Source organism: Lolium rigidum, chromosome 3 (assembly GCF_022539505.1).
Source record: "Lolium rigidum isolate FL_2022 chromosome 3, APGP_CSIRO_Lrig_0.1, whole genome shotgun sequence".
In the NCBI taxonomy this organism is placed as follows: Eukaryota; Viridiplantae; Streptophyta; class Magnoliopsida; order Poales; family Poaceae; genus Lolium; species Lolium rigidum.
Genome location: NC_061510.1, coordinates 391,448,013 through 391,470,982, shown reverse-complemented (window position 1 = coordinate 391,470,982; position 22,970 = coordinate 391,448,013). Strand labels below are relative to the sequence as shown.

Here is a 22,970-nt window from a genome sequence, read left to right as displayed (position 1 = left end):
AAGATGCCTCATATTGTTTTGAATAATTTGACACTTGGCAATTGTTTTGAGCTCTCAAGTAGATCATGATTAAATTTTTTCATGTAGTTCAAACCTATTAGTGGAGAACTATCGTAGAGCTTGTTGAAATTGGTTTGCATGATTGGTCTCTCTTAAGGTCTAGATATTTTCTCGGTAAAAGTGTTTGAGCAACAAGGAAGACAAGTGTAGAGTATTATAATGCTTGCAATATGTTCTTATGTAAGTTTTGCTTGTACCGGTTCATACTTGTGTTTGCTTCAAATAACCTTGCTAGCCCAAAGCCTTGTACCGAGAGGGAATGCTTCTCGTGCATCCAAAACCTTGAGCCAACCACTATGCCATTTGTGTCCACCATACCTACCTACTGCATGGTATTTCTCCGCCATTCCAAAGTAAATTGCTTGAGTGCTACCTTTAAACAATTCAAAATTTATCACCTCTGATTTGTGTCAATGTTTAATAGCTCATGAGGAAGTATGTGGTGTTTATCTTTCAATCTTGTTGGGAAACTTTCACCAATGGACTAGTGGCTTCATCCGCTTATCCAATAACTTTGCAAAAAGAGCTGGCAATGGGATTCCCAGTCCCAAATTAATTAACAAAAATAGACACTCCTCCATGGTATGTGATTGTTGGACGGCACCCGAAGGATTCGGTTAGCCATGGCTTGAGAAAGCAAAGGTTGGGGGGAGTGTCATCATAATAAAACTAAAATAAAAAGACACTCCTTCATGGTATGAGATTGTTGGCAGGCACCCGAGGATTCGGTTAGCCATGGTTTGTGAAAGAAAGGTTGGAAGGAGTGCCACACAAAAATAAAAATAAAATGGGAGCCGCTCTTTGAAGGTTTGTCTCGGCAAGGGGGTTAGAGTGCCCACTACCATTCGTTGACAACAACAAACACCTCTCAAAACTTTACTTTTATGCTCTCTTTATGTTTTCAAAACCAAAGCTCTAGCACAAATATAGCAATCAATGCTTCCTCTGCGAAGGGCCATTCTTTTACTTTATGTTGAGTCAGTTTACCTACTTCCTTCCATCTTAGAAGCAAACACTTGTGTCAACCTGTGCATTGATTCTTACATACTTGCTTATTCGCATTCATTATATTACTTTGTGTTGACCATTATCCATGAGATATGTATGTTGAAAGTTGAAAGCAACTGCTGAAACTTAAATCTTCCTCTGTGTTGCTTCGATGCCTTTACTTTGAATTTATTGCTTTATGAGTTAACTCTTGTGTGAGACTTTTGATGCTTGTCTTGAAAGTACTATTCATGAAAAGTTTTGCTATATGTTATCTATTTGTTAGCAACTATAGATCATTGCCTTGAGTCACTTCATTCATCTCATGTGCTTTGTAATAGTATGATCAAGGTTATGTAAGTAGCATGTCACTACAGAAATTATTCTTTTTATCGTTTACCTACTCGAGGACGAGCAGGAACTAAGCTTGGGGATGCCTGATACGTCTCCAACGTATCCATAATTTCGATGTTCCATGCTTGTTTTATGACAATACTTACATGTTTTGCTTGCACTTTATGATGATTTTATGCGTTTTCCGAACTAACCTATTAACAAGATGCCACAGTGCCGCTTCTGTTTTCTGCTGTTTTTGGTTCCAGAAAGGCTGTTCGGGCAATATTCTCGGAATTGGACGAAATCAACGCCAAAGATCTTATTTTTCCCGGGAGGCACCAGAACACCGAAGGGGAGTCGGAGGAGAGCCAGGGGGCCACCACACATGTGGGCCGCGCGGGACACACCCTGGCCGCGCCGGCCTAGTGTGGGGCCACCCTGTCGCCCCTCCTGCGCCGCCTCTTCGCCTATTTAAGCCCTTTCGACCTAAAAACGCAGTACCTTTTGACGAAACTCCAGAAAGACTCTAGGGGCGCCGCCACCATCGCGAATTTCCAATTCGGGGGACAGAAGTCTCTGTTCCGGCACCCTGCCGGGACGGGGAAGTGCCCCCGGAAGCCATCTCCATCAACGCCATCGCCTCCATCATGCTCCGTGAGTAGTTCCCCCATGGACTACGGGTTCTAACTGTAGCTAATTGGTATTCTCTCCCCCATGTACTTCAATACAATGATCTCATGAGCTGCCTTACATGATTGAGATTCATCTGATGTAATCGGTGTTGTGTTTGTCGGGATCCGATGGATTGTTACGTTATGATTGTCTATCTATAAAGTTTGTGAAGTTATTGTTGCTGCAATCTTGTTGTGTTTAATGCTTGTCACTAGGGCCCGAGTGGCATGATCTTAGATTTAAGCTCTATACTTATTGCTTAGATTGTATCTACAAGTTGTATGCACATGTCTATGTCCGGAACCAAAGGCCCCAAAGTGACGGAAATTGGGACAACTGGAGGGGAAGGCTTAGATATGAGGATCACATGTTTTCACGGAGTGTTAATGCTTTGCTCCGGTGCTCTATTAAAAGGAGTACCTTAATTTCCAGTAGATTCCCTAGAGGCCCGGCTGCCACCGGCTGGTAGGACAAAAGATGTTGTACAAGTTTCTCATTGCGAGCACGTACGACTATAATTGGAAAACATGCCTACATGATTAATGATCTTGATATTCTGTTTTAATGCTATTTCAATCCTATCAATTGCCCGACTGTAATTTGTTCACCCAACATTTGTTATTGGAGAGTTACCACTAGTGTAGATAGCTGGGAACCCCGGTCCATCTTTCATCATCATATACTCGTTCTACATGTCATTGGAAGTAGTATCAACTATTTTCCGGTGCCATTGCTCTCATATTACTATTACTACTGCTGTGTTACTGTTACTATTGCTCTCATATCACTGCTACTTTCACATCACCCTTGTTACTAGTGCTTTTCCAGGTGCAGCTGAATTGACAACTCAGTTGTTAAGGTTTATAAGTATTCTTTACCTCCCCTTGTGTCGAATCAATAAATTTGGGTTTTACTACCCACGAAGACTGCTGCGATCCCCTATACTTGTGGGTTATCACGCCTGTACAAAGGTCTAAGGAGAAAGCTCGCATTTGGATTTCTCGCTTTTGATTATTCTCAACTTAGACATCCATACCGGGACAACATAGACAACAGATAATGGACTCCTCTTTAATGCATAAGCATGTAGCAACAATTAATGTTCTCATATGAGATTGAGGATATATGTCCAAAACTGAAACTTCCACCATGATTCATGGCTTTAGTTAGCGGCCCAATGTTCTTCTCTAACAATATGCATGCTCTAACCAATAAATGAGTGGTAAATCTCCCTTACTTCGTGACAAGACGGACATGCATAGCAACTCACATGATATTCAACAAAGAGTAGTTGATGGCGTCCCCAGGATCATGGTTATCGCACAACAAGCAACTTTATAAGAGATAAAGTGCATAAGTACATATTCAATACCACAATAGTTTTTAAGCTATTTGTCCCATGAGCTATATATTGCAAAGGTAAAGAATGGAAATTTTAAAGGTAGCACTCAAGCAATTTACTTTGGAATGGCGGAGAAATACCATGTAGTAGGTAGGTATGGTGGACACAAATGGCATAGTGGTTGGCTCAAGGATTTTGGATGCATGAGAAGTATTCCCTCTCGATACAAGGTTTAGGCTAGCAAGGTTATTTGAAAAAAACACAAGGATGAACCGGTGCAGCAAAACTCACATAAAAGACATATTGTAAACATTATAAGACTCTACACCGTCTTCCTTGTTGTTCAAACTCAATACTAGAAATTATCTAGACTTTAGAGAGACCAAATATGCAAACCAAATTTAGCAAGCTCTAGGTGTTTCTTCATTAATGGGTGCAAAGTATATGATGCAAGAGCATAAACATGAGCACAACAATTGCCAAGTATCAAATTATTCAAGACATTTTAGAATTACTACATGTAGCATTTCCCAATTCCAACCATATAACAATTTAACGAAGAAGATTCAACCTTCGCCATGAATACTATGAGTAAAGCCTAAGGACATATTTGTCCATATGCAACAGCGGAGCGTGTCTCTCTCCCACACAATGAATGCTAGGATCCATTTTATTCAAACAAAAACAAAAACGAAAACAAACCGACGCTCCAAGTAAAGCACATAAGATGTGATGGAATAAAAATATAGTTTCGGGGAGGAACCTCGATAATGTTGTCGATGAAGAAGGGGATGCCTTGGGCATCCCCAAGCTTAGACGCTTGAGTCTTCTTAGAATATGCAGGGGTGAACCACCGGGGCATCCCCAAGCTTAGAGCTTTCACTCTCCTTGATCATATTGTATCATCTCCCTCTCTTGATCCTTGAAAACTTCCTCCACACCAAACTCGAAACAACTCATTAGAGGGTTAGTGCATAATAAAAATTCACATGTTCAGAGGTGACATAATCATTCTTAACACTTCTGGACATTGCATAAAGCTACTGGACATTAATGGAACAAAGAAATTCATCCACCATAGCAAAAGAGGCAATGCGAAATAAAAGGCAGAATCTGTCAAAACAGAACAGTCCATAAAGATAGATTTTATTGAGGCACCAGACTTGCTTAAATGAAAATGCCCAAATTGAATGAAAGTTGCGTACATATCTGTGGATCACGCACGTAAATTGGCATAATTTTCTGAGCTACCTACAGAGAGGAAGGTCGAAATTCGTGACAGCAAAGAAATCTGTTTCTGCGCAGTAATCCAAATCTAGTATGAACCTTACTATCAAAGACTTTACTTGGCACAACAATGCACAAAACTAAGATAAGGAGAGGTTGCTACAGTAGTAAACAACTTCCAAGACTCAAATATAAAATAAAAATACTATAGTAAAAACATGGGTTGTCTCCCATAAGCGCTTTTCTTTAACGCCTTTCAGCTAGGCGCAGAAAGTGTATATCAAGTGTTATCAAGAGATGATGCATCGACATTACCTTGGGCTTTACCCTTACCTTTCTTGTTCTTTTTCTTACTCTTTTACTTAGGGAATATATGTCTACCCCCGGGTGTAGAGGTAAATTTTAGGGTGCCTTCTCCCATGTCTATGACTGCTCCCAATAGTTTCAGCAGGGATCTTCCGAGTGTGATTTGTCCTGTTCCTGCACATTCAATAACAAGATAATCAATAGATATTGTTCTCCCAAGAACGGTTGTATGCACACCCGCAGCTATTCCTTTAGGAATTATAACGGAGTTATCAATAAGGGTTATTCCTTCTCCCCCTTCAACAAATCCCCAAAGTTTCAAAGATTCATGAATACTCTTAGGCATTAGGCAAAATTCGGACATAATATCACAATGGGCATGAAGAGTTTGGTCACCGATAACAATTTTAATAGTAGGATCCCATAATGAAGGTTCAGAGTTCACTAAAACTTGATCAAGACGGTTACGAACATATCTATAATTTTCATTCAAGCGAGATGCACTTGTCTCAAGAATGTTTAATCTATTATAAATGCTAATAAGGGCTGAATCAAAGTTATTAGCTGAATCATGTGATGCAACCAACTTCTTTATGGCATTAAAAGCTTGATCCCCATTGCAATGAAGGAAATCTCCTCCCACTACAAAGCATCCAAGGCATATCTATAGCGAATCATGAGACCAAAATAAAAATTACTAAGGAGCAAACTTAGAGTCATTTGAGGTTCAGCTTTACGATAAGAAGTAAAAATTCTGGACCAAGCATCTTTAAAACTCTCCTCATCCCCTTGTTTAAAAGTGAAGACTAATTCCTCAGGTGAAGAAGTAACAAGTGCAGAACTAGACATGGTAACAAAAGTAAAATGCAAGTAACTAATTTTTTTGTGTGTTTTTGATATGGAGTGCAAGACAGTAAATAAAGTAAAGCTAGCAACTAATTTTTTTGTGTTTTGATATAAGTGCAGCAAACAAAGTAGTAAATAAAATAAAGCAAGACAAAAACAAAGTAAAGAGATTGGATTGTGGAGACTCCCCTTGCAGCGTGTCTTGATCTCCCCGGCAACGGCGCCGTAAAATATGCTTGATACGCGTACAAAGCACGCGTCCGTTGGGAACCCCAAGAGGAAGGTGTGATGCGTACAGCGGCAAGTTTTCCCTCAGAAAGAAACCAAGGTTTATCGAACCAGGAGGAGCCAAGAAGCATGTTGAAGGTTGATGGCGGCGGGATGTAGTGCGGCGCAACACCAGGGATTCCGGCGCTAACGTGGAACCTGCACAACACAACCAAAGTACTTTGCCCCAACGAAACAGTGAGGTTGTCAATCTCACCGGCTTGTCAGTAACAAAGGATTAGATGTATAGTGTGGATGATGATTGTTTGCAGAAAACAGTAGAACAAGTATTGCAGTAGATTGTATTCGATGTAAAAGAATGGACCGGGGTCCATAGTTCAGTAGAGGTGTCTCTCCCATAAGATAAATAGCATGTTGGGTGAACAAATTACAGTCGGGCAATTGACAAATAGAGAGGGCATGACCATGCACATACATGATATGATGAGTATTGTGAGATTTAATTGGGCATATAGACCGCTATCCAGCATGCATCTATGTCTAAAAAGTCCACCTTCAGGTTATCATCCGAACCCCTTCCAGTATTAAGTTGCAAACAACAGACAATTGCATTAAGTATGGTGCGTAATGTAATCAATAACTACATCCTCTGGACATAGCATCAATGTTTTATCCCTAGTGGCAACAAGCACATCCACAACCTTAGAACTTTCCGTCACTCGTCCTGCATTTAATGGAGGCATGAACCCACTATCGAGCATAAATACTCCCTCTTGGAGTTAAGAGTAAAAACTTGGCCAGAGCCTCTACTAATAACGGAGAGCATGCAAGATCATAAACAACACATAGGTAATAGATTGATAATCAACATAACATAGTATTCTCTATCCATCGGATCCCGACAAACACAACATATAGAATTACGGATAGATGATCTTGATCATGTTAGGCAGCTCACAAGATCCGACAATGAAGCACATGAGGAGAAGACGACCATCTAGCTACTGCTATGGACCCATAGTCCAGGGGTGAACTACTCACTCATCACTCCGGAGTCGACCATGGCGGTGAAGAGTCCTCCGGGAGATGATTCCCCTCTCCGGCAGGGTGCCGGAGGCGATCTCCAGAATCCCCCGAGATGGGATTGGCGGCGGCGGCGTCTCAGTAAGATTTTTCGTATCGTGGCTCTCGGTACTGGGGGTTTCGCAATGAAGGCTTTAAGTAGGCGGAAGGGCAACGCGGGGGGCCACACGAGGGCCCCACACAACAGGGCCGCGCGGCCAAGGGCCAGGCCGCGCCGCCCTGTGGTGTCGGTGCCTTGTGGCCCCACTTCCTTCCCCCTTCGGTCTTCTGGAAGCTTCGTGCAAAAATAGGACCCTCGGCGTTGATTTCGTCCAATTCCGAGAATATTTCCTTACTAGGATTTCTGAAACCAAAAACAGCAGTAAAACAAGAACCGGCTCTTCGGCATCTCGTTAATAGGTTAGTGCCGGAAAATGCATAAATACGACATATAATGTGTATAAAACATGTAGATATCATCAATAATGTGGCATGGAACATAAGAAATTATCGATACGTCGGAGACGTATCAGTAGTCTCGACCGTCACAAGGCGCGGTGGGTGGTTCGTGCCTTTCGCCAGCGTGCCGGCGTCGACTTCACCGACACCTTCGCCCCGGTTGTCAAGCCCGGGACGATCCGCACCGTCCTTCAGCTTGCGGTCTCCCGTGCGTGGCCCGTGCAGCAGATGGACGTCTCCAACGCCTTCCTTCACGGCCATCTCGAGGAGCAGGTCTTCTGCCAGCAGCCCACGGGTTTCATCGACAGCCGCCCACCCCGACCATGTGTGCCTGCTCTCGCGCTCGTTATACGGGCTCAAGCAGGCCCCACGCGCCCGGGTACCCGGCGCATCGCAGCGTTTCTTCACCAACTCGGCTTCCGCTCCACCCGCTCTGATGCCTCGTTGTTTGTGTACAACAATGGTGCCACCACCGCGTACATGCTGCTCTATGTCGACGACATCATCTTGACGGCCAGCTCCACGGACCTCCTGCGACAGATCACCGAGCGTCTTCGCGCTGAGTTTGCCCTCAAGGACTTGGGGCCCCTGCACTACTTCCTCGGCATCGAGGTCGTACGTCGCACCGACGGCTTCTTCCTTCATCGGCGCAAGTACGCCCACGAGCTCCGGACCGCGCCGGTATGCTTAATTGCAAACCCGCGGCCACACCTGTCGACACGAAGTCCAAGCTCTCCGCCACGGATGGTTCGTTGGCCACGGATGCGTCACTTTATCGCTCCATCGTCGGTGCCCTGCAGTACCTCACCTTGACCCGCCCCGAGCTGCAGTATGATGTCCAGCAGGTGTGCCTTCACATGCATGCTCCGCGGGATCCTCATTGGGCTGCGGTCAAGCGGATCCTCCGCTACATTCGTGGCACCATGGACTTCGGCCTCTCCCTCCACGCCTCCACTGCCACGGACATCGTCGCCTACTCGGACGCCGATTGGGCAGGCTGCCCCGACACGCGTCTCTCCACGTCTGGCTACCGCGTCTACTTCGGACCTTCGCTCATCTCCCGGTCGTCCAAGCGACAACCCACGGTCTCTCGCTCCAGCGCCGAAGCGGAGTACCGGGCTGTTGCTAACGCGGTTGTCGAGGTCTCTTGGCTGCGGCAACTCCTCGTTGAGCTCTCATGTCCTGTTGCCAAAGCCACCGTGGTCTATTGCGACAATGTCTCCGCCGTGTACCTCTCCGCCAACCCGGTCCACCATCGCCGCACCAAGCATATTGAGCTTGACATCCACTTTGTTCGGGAACAGGTGGCCCTTGGACACATTCGAGTACTTCATGTGCCCACCTCCCAACAATTTGCGGATATCATGACCAAGGGTCTCCCTACGGCATCATTTGAGGAGTTCCGGTCCGAGTCTATGCGTTCGACCAGGCGACGCTTCGACTCGCGGGGGGTTGAGGTACATATCCTTGTATATCCGGATGTGTATCTTCTGTAGTTATGTATAGCGATACATATCTTTGTATTCATTATTGGGCCCGCCTCCTTCCTTGTATAGTCGAGGACGTGGCTTATATATGTAACGCCATATGCACCCAATCAATACATTGTGAGTTGCATCCCTTTGTACAAGAACCAATAGCTCGTGGAGTAGACCTTGGTGTAGGATGAGGGTGGAGCCAAAAATGAATTATGCCGTACAACAATACATTGGCCGCGATGTAAAGTGCATTGTCAGATGTTGATATGTGATTCCCCTTCCTGCAACAAAAAAAAAATTATGTGATTCCCCTTGCCTCCTATCTCCTAAACGAGTATGAGAGACTAGTGTGCTTGCAGATATTTATACCTAGAATTGTGCTGGTGACTAGGGTTCTTTGGTTGATGTTATACTAAAGTTCTACTTACCTTTGTTTTCCAAAACCAGCGCCGTAGTTGGCTAGGTAGGTTATTCTTCCTTTGTCTTTCTTGGATTTTGGAGGATTTTTTATTATCTTTATTTAGATATTATGGAAATAAAGGATTATATACCAGAAGTGTTGTTTTAATAACCAAGTAAGGACGCTAAATATATGGAATAAAACAAACCAAACATGACCATAAAAAAACTTGAAAATTTCACAAGTTATATCAAATGGGCACACCTAAAGCTGAGTTGACTGAGATTTAGCCAGCTGACGTCAGCACTCAATCTACCAAGAGCTAGTTTTTTTATTTCCTCTTTTTTTCACGAGTGTGTGTTATTCTTGCTCTCCATTTGATTCTTCTAGGCTGGATCTGGCTAGCATGTACTAACCCAATTCAAGCGGTAAAAAAAAAACCCACGCAAGATCCTGCACAAGCTTAATTTTCCGCATTCAAGCGGTAAAAAAACCCCACGCAAGATCCTGCACAAGCTTAACTAACCCCAAAGTTCTAAAGAGTTACATAAGACATCCACGGCAACGAGATTAAATCTTAGATTGTTGGACACGAACTGGCTAGAAACACTCCTACCAAAAAGGTCAAACCGCCACTTCGTTGCACTAGTTTTTTAGAAGCTTTAATTTTCTAGCACCCATGCTCTGCGATAGCCCCACTTCGTCTTTCTCCGATGGTCTCTTCCCAGGAACCTCCATGCACGCGCACAAAGCTGCCAAGTCAGCTTGTCCGAGCAGCCCAGTCCGTTTTGGCAACCCAGCCCAAAACGTGGACACTGTCTTGCCCGGCGTCAAAACGACGCTTTAATTTGGCAATCGCCCGCTGACACCAAAGACCGTTCGTCTCGTGAGGGTCTCGGAGACGTCGCGTACGAATGCAGCATCGACTGAACCGGAGGCGGAGTCGACTTCGTCTCCGTCGCGCAGTCACCATCGCCCCACTGATATAAGGCGACCATCCCCGCATACCCATACCACCACAAAGCTCAAGCGACCAAACAGACCCGATCGCGCGCAGATCACGCACGTTCCGGCCGGCGATCCAACGGGGTGCAGAGTTGCGCGCAGCTAGTAGGAAGAGATGGCGGACCACGCGTCAGCGACTACGCAGAAGCGCAAGTGCCCGGAGCAGGAGCCGGCGGCTGGCACATGCCCCAACGGATGCGGCTTCTTCGGCGCCGCTGCGACGGGAGGCATGTGCTCCAAGTGCTACGCGGAGCACGTCGTCTCCGCCGGCGCCGACACCAAGACCGCCGCAAAGACCGTCTTCATCGCCCCTACGGCTTCCACGTCGCCACCGGTGAAGAAGGCCAAGATGATCGTCGCCGGGTCGTCTTCTGACGCCGCGGCCGATTCCGCCGCAGTTGACGCATCCGTGCCGTCCGTGAAGCAGCAGGCCTCGGCGGCGAACCGGTGCCTGACGTGTCGCAAGAAGGTGGGACTGCTGGGTTTCCGGTGCCGTTGCGAGGGGACGTTCTGCAGCGTGCATCGCTACTCCGACAAGCATGAGTGCGGGTTCGACTACAAGAGCCACGGACGGGAGCAGATCGCCAAGCACAATCCCATGGTGGTCGCCGACAAGATAGCCCGAAGGATCTGAAGCTTAGGTAGTGCCTGTAGTTGATCACCAGAACGATAACACTGGAAGAATTGGTCATATAGTCCTCATGGTTGTGAAATTCTTTGTAATTTTCCTTTCGTTCAACTTGCAATTACTTGGCCAAAAAAAAGTTATTCGTTGATTGATTTATTATATATGAGGGATTGCTTCTGTACTTTTTTCGGGCGTGGCACTCAGTAAAAATGCGTCTTTGATCGGTGCGTGCCTGCTTGTTTTTTTTTTTTAAGAGTAACCACACATTTCATTAATCGAACACCAAGTTACATGTGGAAACTAAAAGACAAACCGGGATAAAATGATTATCCTGAATTTGCAGATAAAATTGTAAAAGACGAGAAATACAAAACGATCCCTCGGGTTTCCTGCAACCACCGGAGCAAGCGGCCGCCGTCCAATTCCAACGCCGCCGAGACGAACGCAAGAAGAAACGCCGAGCATCCACCGTTGCAAGATCCAAAAAAGCACCATCACCAACGAGTCTTTGTAGAAACATGTATGTAATCTCGCGACGCTGTAGGCAACATCTATGTTGGTGACACACGTTCTCTGGAACACACTGGCATTTTAGTTAGATATGTGGGGATAAATATTTACACAAATACATTTAAAAAGGACATACTGCATTACTGGCACAAGCTAACATAGATGAAATAGCGATATGGAAAACTTAGGATGATTATGCTCATTTTCCTCAGTGGCATTTATATATTGTGCACTCGCCCCGGCAAAAATAAATATTATATCTCAATCCAAAGTAGGAAAAAGACATGATTTAACTGAAGAATATACTTCCAATTTAGCTCAATAAAAACCCTCAATGGTAAATAATAGAATATTATAATAGACATTGTATCTGAATATTGAGCAATAGGATCATGATGTATGTCTTCTAATGACATACATTACATTTGTTAGTGAAATGAGTAAAAAAGTTTGATACATATAAGTGTAAATCGAAGAATGTAGATTTTATTTAGTTCACTGGGTTTGGTCGGGATAACTCAATATCACCAAAAGTCCACAGCGCACTGACACGCCGGGAGGGTAGATTCCCGGCGGGTAAGAAGTCTCATGGATTGGGGGACGAAAAAACTCATTTGTTTGACCCACTGTCACCTATTAGCTTCGACGCAACGCCACTGTCGCCTTCTTCTACAATCCGGTGACTCTGCACTTCTATTAGGAATAATCACGATAATCCATGTCTGCAATGCGTGCAACAGAAGGACCAGAGACCGGTTCCCCTACATGCACAAACATTTATAGGACCTCTAATTATTTATACAAAGAGTTATGTGTCTTCTCCCCATATCTCAAACACGAAAATACTAGTAAACTATTGACATGGATGGATAAGAACATATTCGACATTTCTTCTCATTTCTTCCTCCACGAGGTATGATTTGGAGAACATCACTACACGAATCCAACGGTATGATCGATCACGACATGCACTACGGGGCACCGATAGATGATCACATTCACGACTTGGATCGAAGGTCCGCCTGGACTTGTTGTGACGAGGAGACCATGGAGTTGGTGCCGGTTAAGGCAAAAACACGTCCGTCGTGACGATAATGATGTTAAGCTTTGCATTGGTTACCCACGGGCCACGGTGCATATGAACCACCTCCTCCCTGGCTTCTCCAGATCGACCTCATCCATGCCGGAGCTCCATCTCAGCACGAAGCTCAGACAACATCTTCGAAATAGGAACACGGCCACAGGCAAGCAGCTGAGTATGACAGGGCTCAAACTCCTTGCGGAGTCGAGATAAGAACTCGTAGTCACGCCGAAACTCCACGTTAGAGCTCACAGTATGACAACACGGGCAGGTACCACAAACAGCCATGCGAAGAGAGTCGAGTTGGCGCTGGATAGCATCACTCTACGTGTAGAACTGATCAATAGTAGAGTCATACGAACGAAGATCATGCTCATGAGGAACCATAGACAGATACAAACATCCCCATTCAGCAGATAACGCTGACATAGGTGACCCACATGTATGCGATAGTACTTAGGCGGTAGAGCACTGGAGGTGAGACAGCCGCAGCGCGGGCATCATGGTCCATCCATAGGGTGTAAGAAGCCAGATCTAGCTGGTTGGTCTCAAGAGCGGCACAATACTCGTAGACATGTCAATCACAACATCATCCGCTCTCTTGGCGGCATCCTTGTGAGTCTGAGTGGTATCAGCAGCAAGGACTAGTGGCGTCGGTGGAGTAGGAGTCGTATGAGCAACGGGACACGACGGACAAGAGACCTCGCAGGATAGCACACCCTAGAGACGAAGACCACCCATATGAATACTGTAAAAGCAACGAAATTAGGGAAGTTTGCGCCATCAAAGATCACGGGGCAACGAGGAATTGGTACATAGCTTGACGAGGCAGAAATCTTTTTTTTTTTTTGACTTTTTTTAACAAGACTGGTCAACTAGACCAGATCGATAATCTGGAGAAACCGCAAAGACGAGTCGGCCCTAGAACGGAGACATGTGGCGACCGACAGCGGGCTAGGAGTGGGTGGGCCGGTGACGAACCTAGAGAAGAGAGAAGTGCACGCATCGGCGACGGACATGGAGAAGTTGGCTGGCTGCTGGCCGGGAGATGGGTGACCAGCGACAGGCCAGGAGGAGGATGTTTGGCGGCGGGCTGGGATGGCCGGTGACAGAGACACGCACATGAGAATGTGAGGGTGTGAAATTAACGCACTAAGTTGCACGTGCGGAGCCCTAATTTGCTATGATACCATGTTAGGGAATAAGCAACTCGAATTCCACGGGAGGCAAAGTCCATAATATATAGTACATGTACGGGTCTGAAATATGCAGGGAACCACTAACTATTAGGGAAACTATAATATATAAATATATCTCTAACAATAACCACATGAAGTTGAAATAGCACATCTTTCAAACACACCTAAATTGTTAGTGGTTCCCTGCATATGGTTCTGAAATTACAAAACTATGGTTCTGAAATAGCGGAAGAATCCTAAGCCAATTTGATTGAACCTAGCGGTACTGCAATTTAACTGAGCCTGTTAATTGCAGGCCAATTTGACACTGAAGCGGCCTACGCCAAGATTCAGAACTGTGATTTTACAACCTTATATCACCATGAATTGACACACGAATTCAGAAAACAATATGACAGGACACAGTGATTCAGATGCATTTCAAACATAGTACTACAAAAGTGCAGGCATTCTACTCATTGGTTTCATTCTGACGCAGCACCGAATCAAATTTCCAGCAACACCAAATCCGTTCATTCATCCATATGAGCCTGTAACATGGAACAACAAACAGAAAACAGGTCAAATTACTGAGTTATTCTGAAACACGGCAAGCATTATGCTAGTGGTATAGCAATTTGACCGAAGCGCTGTCAAGTGCAGACCAATTTGACATTTTACCGCAGCCTAAGCAAAGCTTCAGAATCATGGTTTTTACCGTCATATATTCGGATGAATCGTGCCACCAGGATTCAGAAAAAAGTATATGCAGTCAAAAGAAAACACTAGATGACTGCTTTGGGGGACCCATCCAAGCTTGAAATCAGACATGGCAGAACACGTGCTCCAGATGCATTTCAACATAGTACAAAAGTGCAGCCATTCTACTTGTTGATTTTTCATTTAAACAGCACCAAACCAAATTTATACAACATTTATGCCTTCAGGTTGACAGTCCTGAAACTGTACATTATTTCCTGAGAAGTGATATTATTCATCTTGCAGGCTGCAGAAGAGTTGAGATAACCCAAGTAGACAAGTTGAACAGTGGCAAATAGCACATTCAAACAAACCAAATAGCTTTCAGCGGTCATTAGCCTGTAAAGATGCAACAATGAATGAGAAAAAAGGTCAAATTGCAAAATAGTGATTCTGAGACTATGTTGATGGCAGACCATAACGAGCCCTCTGTAATGCTAATGTGTACAGTCAATCTGTAACTGCATACCATTTTGAAATGATGCCAAGCTTCAGATTCGTGATTCCAGTTACAGATTTCAATGAATGAAGTTTGAAACCAAACATTGACTGAAGTTTAGGACTCCAGGCACGAAACCAAGCATCGCAGAACACGTGATTCAGATGCTTTCCTACGTTTCTACTACTCACTGGTTTCATTCTGACACAACTCCGAAGCAAATTTCCAGCAACACCAGATCTATTCATCCATATCCAACAAATTCCACCACAGATTACAGGCTACCGACCACAATCAACGAAACCCTACCAGATCTAAAGCATCAGACATCCAGGAGAGAACACCCAACGAATCTTCTTGAGGCTCAGCCTCCGAATCCGTAGAGGGTGCGTCCCTGGCGCTTGAGCGCGTAGACGACGTCCATGGCGGTGACGGTCTTGCGGCGGGCGTGCTCGGTGTAGGTGACGGCGTCGCGGATGACGTTCTCGAGGAAGATCTTGAGCACGCCGCGGGTCTCCTCGTAGATGAGACCGGAGATGCGCTTCACGCCGCCCCTCCGCGCCAGACGCCGGATCGCCGGCTTGGTGATGCCCTGGATGTTGTCGCGCAGGACCTTCCGGTGGCGCTTGGCGCCGCCCTTGCCGAGACCCTTGCCTCCCTTGCCGCGGCCCGACATTGCTGAGGATGGGAGGAGCTCGAAGAGGATGAGATGGAGATGGTTGAGGAATTTTGTGTGCTGTGAGGTGTGAGGTGGAAGAGCGGGGTGTGTGGGGTATTTATGCCAGCGGGAGGGCGCGGTGGTGGAAATGGAGGTGTGCCTTCGTGCGTCCGATGCAGATGGACGGGTAGGATTCAGGGGCGTGGCACAGAAGGAGGGGCGATCCGTGGAGCTAGAAATGCAGCGATGTGATTGGTTCGCTGGGGAGAGGTCGGATTAAGGACGTTGCAGATAAACATGTATATATAGAACAAGCATTAGCCAGAACAGATTCTATGAAAAACGGAAAATTTGATCCGGTGTTAGAACATGTCCAATAGAGACTCAATATTTCCGCGCACTACACCGGATTCTCCTTTACTGGAGATTCTATTTCGCAGCGAGCACGGCCAGCTTGAAAAGTGCCCGCACCACAAACACATTTTATAGCTAAGGCTTAATAGAAGATCTAAAAATACATAAAGACTAGTTCTAGCGACTAGTTCTACTCCTCGTCAGAGGTGGTCTCAGTCCAAATGTCGTCCCACCTATCATCATCGTCGCCCCAAATCGTATTGGGGTTGACTAACTCCCGCTCGGCGATATCTCAACGGCGGTGCTGGTCTGCCCCCCTTTGCGCCCTTAGGTCATTGAAGAACGCCGCCTTGTCGATGACGACGCTCGGGAACTGATCCCTCCACCGGCGCATCAGTTCCTCGTCGCGCTCGGCGATGGCTAGCTGGCGCTGCGCCTGGCGGTGGCGGTGACGATCCTCATCGTTGAGGAGGCGTGGAAGTGACGCAAGGAACTCGGCCTCCTCGAGCGACTCCACGTCCAGAAAGTTGAGGTCGCGCCGCCAGCTATGGCACGTCGTACGTGCCGAGTGTGATGCGGAAGCCACCGGCGTGGAGCTCAGCGTAGTATGTCTCGTTGGGCCGCGCCCGGACGCTGCGGAAGCCGGACGCCCCGCGGAGGCATCCCAGCGGCGAAGGAGAAGCAGTGGCGGCGGCGCGTGGGAGAGCGATGGCGCTGGAGTGTGGCGAGAAGAAGCGGCGCGGGGAAATTTCCTAGAAGTTAGCATGCGCGCCAGCCGGCGCGGCAATATTTGCACGTAAGATAACGCATAGCGCGTGCGGAAAAAATTCTCTTCCCACGCCGGTTTAGCGCCTCTGCTCGAGGAGCTCGGGAGCGCTGGCGCGTTTCCCGCCTCTGTTGGAGATGCTCTTATACCTTTCTCAACAACACACGTGGGTTTGATAGGCTAGCCTCCGTCTTCACGTCTTCACCTTAAGATGGCTCCCCCGCCTTCGGCCGGCCTCGCCAACAGTGAAAGGAGCGTGAGCCCGATCTAGAGTGAAAATAAAAGTAGAGTTCCAAATAGATTAACTTAGGGTTTTGGTAGCCGATTTCTTTTTGGCCTCCACGACGATGAAGATGTCATCGCTTATAATAAGTGAATTTTAATCCTTTGTTCGATGACGATATCTTATTTTGACAATGGTGGTGGTCGAAGGTTAAATTTTTCTAGATATGATCCTTTCAGATCTTGCTTCGCTAGATAGAGTTTGTACATTTTCTCATGGTTGCCGCGAGGAGGATTGTCCTCGCAATATTTGTCTCGGCTGCTACGTTCTCGATAATGTTGATCCGTATTCTCGGCTCCCAACAACGTCGACTGTCCGGTTACTTTTTCCTGAAATACTAGTATTCGTACTCTTGCGGATGTTGGTTGATTGCTCTAATAGATGTGCCGGTACAGGTAACCTTGGCAGCTAAACTTAAAATTATAAGAAAACCTTACACCTTTGTGGTTTGACGTCTATGTTGGATTTGTTTGTTGACGGACATAGCAGATGATCTGCCTTTTCATTAAACAAGAGAGAAAATTGTACAATGGCTGAAGAAGCCCATGTCAGATTGTTTTAGGCTGCATTTAGAAAAGCACAAGATTATATTAGAAAGCCCTTTTCATTGATTTGCTCTGGTGCTTTCCCTTTGTTTTGGTTCTTGGTAGCTTGTTTTTTATTCTCATTCTTGTTATGGAACTCAGCCTGCTGGTTTCCATGTCTACCACTTTCTGCAACTTTTTTTTTTTGCGAAAATTTCACCGATCTATTAATAATCATCAATAGTAGTACAAACAAACTCAAAAGTAATAAAAATTACAAACATGTCTTCATACCACCTAGCGACGACTACGCGAGCCGAAGGCGCGCCGCCGCCCCTCCATCATCGGAGTCAGGGAAAACTTGTCGTAGTAGAGCTTGTTGTAGTAGACAAACGGGAAATCGTCGTGCTAAGGCCCCAAAGGACCAGCGCACCAGAGCAGCAACCGTCGCCAAAGATGACAACGGTAGATCAGAAGAGACTGGCCTGAAATCACACCAACGAACACGAAAACAGACCGGAACGGCGCAATTTGGAGAATTTTATTGCATGTGTTGAGCACGAATCGAAACAATTACAGCATCGGTATGATATGGAAAACATTAATCACTACACTTGGAACACACGAATGGGCGTCGTAGTTGGTTTTACAATGCGAAAGGCAGGTGATCACCACTTGGAAACGAAGGGCCGCCTGGACTTGTGATGGGCAGACGACGACGGAGCAGGAGCAGGAGCAGGCGAAGGAGCGTCCGCCGCGATGATGGTGACGTTGAGCTTCATGCCCATCTGGCAGTGCTTGCCCACGGCGCAGATGAACCACCTCCTCCCCGGCTTCTCCAGCTCGACCAGATCGCTGCCGGAGCTCCATGCGCCGAGGCCTTTGGTGTTGTTGCACGCCTTGAAGTCCGGTCCGGTCACCTCCACCACGTTGTGGTTTGCCTTGTTGTAGTTGAACACTGCAGAGAGCAGGCACGCGTCTCGACGAATCAGTTGAAGTTAAGGATCATTTTACTAGCAGAGCAGTCGCAAATTCAACAAATGTGCAGCGTTCTTATGCTCTGCATTCTGCATGAGCAATGAGAATTCGAGTTGTTACCTAGCGCGTCGCCGACTCTGAACTGCTTGCTCTCGGACCAGGCGGTGTAGTCGAACCCAAGCGTCCACCCGCTCCCATCACCCACGGGGTGGACGACGGCCGAGGCCAGCGCGGGGAGGAACAGCACGGCGATGGCCGCCGCCACGGCAAGCATTTGATTGTTGGAAGCCATGGAAATTGTTGAGGCACGGAAACTGAAACTGAGACTGAACTACAACTACTTCTTGGTAGTTCCTTCTGCTTACTGTGATAGCAAGCATGTCTGCATCACTTTATATAGATTTTGACCTTCTCCGTGTCGACACACATGGCAGAAATGGTCAAGACGGGCGTGGAGCTCTGCATTGGAGTGACCAACGGAACGATGGAGGCATCGATAGAAGAGCAGGGCGATTCAGGTTGACGCGGTCTGAGGCTCTGAGCTGTGCATTTCCGAGGGTACGGGCGGCATTTGGTAGCCTAGGCGTCCCTTGGCTCGTATTGGCCCAGTATTTTTCGGATCGTTTGGTTTCCTGAGCTCAGTCACGTTCTTGCATAACACGGGTTTTAAATCACCTCTGGGGCAGACTCCGGAGGAACGCCCGGTTTGACAGTTTCTCCAGGACCAGCCCTGACGAGACGAAAATCGACAACGCCGTTCACGCGGGAGCTCCGCCTCGGCATGGCGGTAGAAGCCGAAATCCAGCGGCGTTGCGCGGCAAAGGTGGGGGTAACCTCCCTCTTCGGTTACCCTCTCCATTAGCCCCCTCCCAAATTTTCCCTTCTCCCAAATTTCGCACCGGCGGCGGCGACCCAAATCTGGCAGCACGTATCTCACTTCGGTCTCCTGCGCCAGACCAGGGTCCTCTACTCCAGCCGCGGCGGAGCCAGCGCACATCTGCGGCGGCTTTCGGCCGTGTCCTTCGTCCGCCATCACGGAGGTAAGGGGAAACTCCTCTGTTCTAATGTAGTGTTAGATTATAGTTGGTAGAACTAGTTGGGTTCGATAAGACCGTTCGTAATGCATAGATCTTGTTTGAGTAGACCGACCAGCTCCTGCTTGTGCATCACGCCGCAACACTCATCATTTGCATACAAGCCTGGACCCTGATGGTGCACAAGAGAGCAGTTAGGCATGCTGCTTTTCCTCGTGTGACTTACGGTCCTATGTTACAACAAAATCAGGAGAGGATTGCCAACCTAAATAACATCTACAAAACTGCAACGACGTAGAGGCTATACAGATGCTACGGATGAGAAGAGCCCCTTCCTATGCACTTGTGAAAACGTTCAAGGGTAGAGGACTGCTGACTGATAGCATCCACACCTCAGTCGAAAAACAAGTCGCAATGTTTCTTCATGTCGTCGATCATTACCAGAGGTTCAGAGTCATCCATAGCACATTCAGGTGATCCACGAAGACTATCTCTCGGTACTTTCAGTAGGTGTTGTACGTAATTGAGGAGCTCAGAGGTGAAACGATCAAGCCAGCATCAATGAACACACCAACCAAGATCAAGAACACCTACAGGTGGTTCCTGTGGTGACACAGCATACCACTGCATGGTGTAGTACGCACGTCGTTGACAAACACAAGTGAAACACCGTTCCACTCATATTACATCCCTCAGAGTGGTACAACAGAAGCATATGCGAGTCCAAGGTATGTCTATAGAAGTACACGCGAACTGTTTACATAATATCAACACAGCCTCCTACTTTACAGTGAGGTAAAACTTCAAATAAAGCTCCAGAAGAACGACTCGTAGTCTATTTTATTGCTATCACTATCTCTAGAGATACTAGGCTTGCTATAGAATTCTAGCTACTTAGGTGCTAGGATTCGGGAAAAGTTCCCTTCAATTACTAGTTTAAGTTTCCACTCTAACTGATGCAGAAGTTGACTCCATTGACTTCTTTGATTGGATTCTTCATCTTGTTGCAGTTGACTCATTTGTCTTCGAGTTCCATGGTAGTTTCTTCTTCGGTGCCTTGATCTAAGAAGGGGGTTCAAATGGGAGGGAATGAGTACGAGCGTTCTCAGCAAGTTCATATAAGAAAATAGGTGTATCATGCACTAGCTACAGCCACATACCAGAAAGTCATAGGAGAATGCAAGTTTTCGTAAACATTTCTTCAAAAGGTTTATTTTATTCTGAAAACTATGCCCGTCAGTCTTCACAGGTTGAACAGAACTTCACGGAGTTCCTTTCCCGCCGCGTTCGTAGTTCACTTCCCGGAACAAGGAGTGACAACCACAATTTCATACCCTCTACAGAGGTGCATTACTTTTCTCATAAGATAACTTATCCTTGTTGCCAACCGAGTCACGAGCCTCGTCCACACTTCTTTGGTGTGGGGTCCAATATAAGATCCAAGCAAATCACTGCCTTCTTCGTGACCTTGCATACCCATCCTTTTGTCCATCCGTACATCCCCGGTAGACATCTCCCGATCATACGGGTTTACCCCCGATGTACTATGGACAATCCCTCATAGACGCTAGAGCCTCTCATCCACAAGGATGGGAATTTTAAAGGATTTCCCAACCTACTGCAGTGTTATCTCAACACCCAGCCAGACCCTATCAAGTCCGTTGATATGCAAGAGGGAAAATATACAGCTGACTTCCCCACAGCCATTATAGATCGTATGGTCAACGCGATATGTATGGCGCTAGAATAACTAGACGACATTGGTGATTATTCCTAGATGAGTAATACCCTTGCAATGGAACCTCCACCAATCAACACATACCATGGTTCCATTGCCTTTCAATGCAAGAGTGATAAGTATAGTACTTTACATATAGTTTGATAAAAATAACCAAATGATATGAGCAAGCGATGAACTTGCCTTTCTTGACTGCAAGATTATGCATGCAAAAGCTTCGATACATGATAACTCCAAATTCTGAAATACCATCATCGTTCGGTAAGGACAATGTTTAAAGAACTGGCAAAGATGTTATGATGCATAGTATGAGATGCAATCGTCCTGAGCGTAACTTAACCTTGATGATTTAGGATTGGGTGAGTTGTAAAGATTTCTTTAGAGTGTGTTGCACTTTTAGGATGATTCTCAAACAAAGTTCTTATTAGAGTTGGTTGTATTAGCATCATAAACAAGTGATATAATGCATTGTAACAAGCATGCACACAAAGAATAGTGGTTGCATAACATATAAAGAGTGTTTGTTATTTTTAAGTCTTATAGTGCATGGTTCGTGATTACTTATATTATACGTCAAAAGAATAACTTTTGAAGAACATGTTATTTAAGAAATATTAAGTAGTTCCAATGAGAACTATCTACTTATTTGGTTTACTTGTATATTTACTTCAAAAGAATAACTTTTGAAGAACAGGTTAATTATATAATAAATAGGAACTATTTCAAGTAAGAGTTATTGGCTTTTTTGTTTTATTTGACATTCACTACAAGAAAAGTTGCCATGGCCGACGAAGTTGAAGTCGCGCCGTGGTTGCTGGTGTACCATGGCCGACGATTTTTGGTCCCTCCGTGGTGCATGTCAAAACTTTTTTTTCTCGTTTTTGAGGCCACCTAGCCCGACGAAAGCGGCCAAAACGTCGCGTATGGTGGCCCGGGACGTGGTGCATCTCGAAATCTCGGGTTCGCCGGCCGAGTCAACGCAAATCCGCACCGCCGAGGGATGTAGGGCCCAGATGGCAGCCTCTCTGGCATTGTTTTTTTCTCGATCGCGCCATCTCGTTCAACGTTCTCCGATCGAGCCGTTTACGATGCAGGATCATGGGTCCCGCATGTCATCCTCTATGAACCAAAATTCTTTCTATTCTTGGATTTTTTTGACCCCCTGATTTCCGGCTACTTCCTTTTTCTTTTGATCCCTTGCCGCCTTGGAAACGTTGAGACCGCCGCTAGCTAAATGGGACCCGCATGTCATCCTCTATGTGCAATCAACTTTCTTTTCTTGGAGTTTTTTTGGCACCTCAAATTTGGTCACTTGCCTTTTTCTTTCGATCCCCTGCCGCCTCTCAAATGGTGATACCGCTGCTGCTAAATGGGACCCGCATGTCATCCTCTATGCACTATAAAACTTTCTTTTCTTGAATTATTTTTGGCACCTCATATTTGGTCACTTACCTTTTTCTTTCGATCCCCTGTCGCCTCTCAAACGGTGATACCGCTGCTGCTAAATGGGACCCGCATGTCATCCTCTATGTACTATAAAACTTTCTTTTCTTGGAGTTTTTTTTGGCACCTCAAATTTGGTCACTTGCCTTTTTCTTTCGATCCCCTGCCGCCTCTCAAACGGTGATACCG

The 22,970-nt window shown here is 46.1% G+C and overlaps 3 protein-coding genes across 3 annotated transcripts; 1 reads left to right on the top strand and 2 right to left on the bottom strand.

The window, feature by feature from the left end:
* Positions 1-10,523: 10,523 nt before the first annotated feature.
* Positions 10,524-11,074, top strand: LOC124700799 (zinc finger A20 and AN1 domain-containing stress-associated protein 7-like). Its single transcript, XM_047232871.1, has one exon. The coding sequence runs from the start codon at positions 10,524-10,526 to the stop codon at positions 11,040-11,042; it is 519 nt and encodes a 172-aa protein (XP_047088827.1). The 3' UTR covers positions 11,043-11,074.
* Positions 11,075-15,279: 4,205 nt separating this feature from the next.
* Positions 15,280-15,686, bottom strand: LOC124700798 (histone H4). Its single transcript, XM_047232870.1, has one exon. The coding sequence runs from the start codon at positions 15,677-15,679 to the stop codon at positions 15,368-15,370; it is 312 nt and encodes a 103-aa protein (XP_047088826.1). The 5' UTR covers positions 15,680-15,686; the 3' UTR covers positions 15,280-15,367.
* Positions 15,687-18,256: 2,570 nt separating this feature from the next.
* LOC124700797 (mavicyanin-like) lies at positions 18,257-18,858 on the bottom strand. The gene is made up of 2 exons (XM_047232869.1): positions 18,687-18,858; positions 18,257-18,546 (listed from the first exon to the last, which is right to left on the bottom strand). The coding sequence occupies exons 1-2, from the start codon at positions 18,856-18,858 to the stop codon at positions 18,257-18,259; spliced, it is 462 nt and encodes a 153-aa protein (XP_047088825.1).
* Between the last annotated feature and the right edge of the window lie 4,112 nt (positions 18,859-22,970).

Bases quoted from the DNA above. Each gene is read 5' to 3' on its own strand.
- LOC124700799 (XM_047232871.1), top strand. From the start codon at position 10,524: ATGGCGGACCACGCGTCAGCGACTACGCAGAAGCGCAAGTGCCCGGAG.
- LOC124700798 (XM_047232870.1), bottom strand. From the start codon at position 15,679: ATGTCGGGCCGCGGCAAGGGAGGCAAGGGTCTCGGCAAGGGCGGCGCC.
- LOC124700797 (XM_047232869.1), bottom strand. From the start codon at position 18,858: ATGGCTTCCAACAATCAAATGCTTGCCGTGGCGGCGGCCATCGCCGTG. The intron at 18,547-18,686 runs GTAACAACTCGA...TGCTCTCTGCAG, and splicing joins CAGAGTCGGCGACGCGCTAG to TGTTCAACTACAACAAGGCA.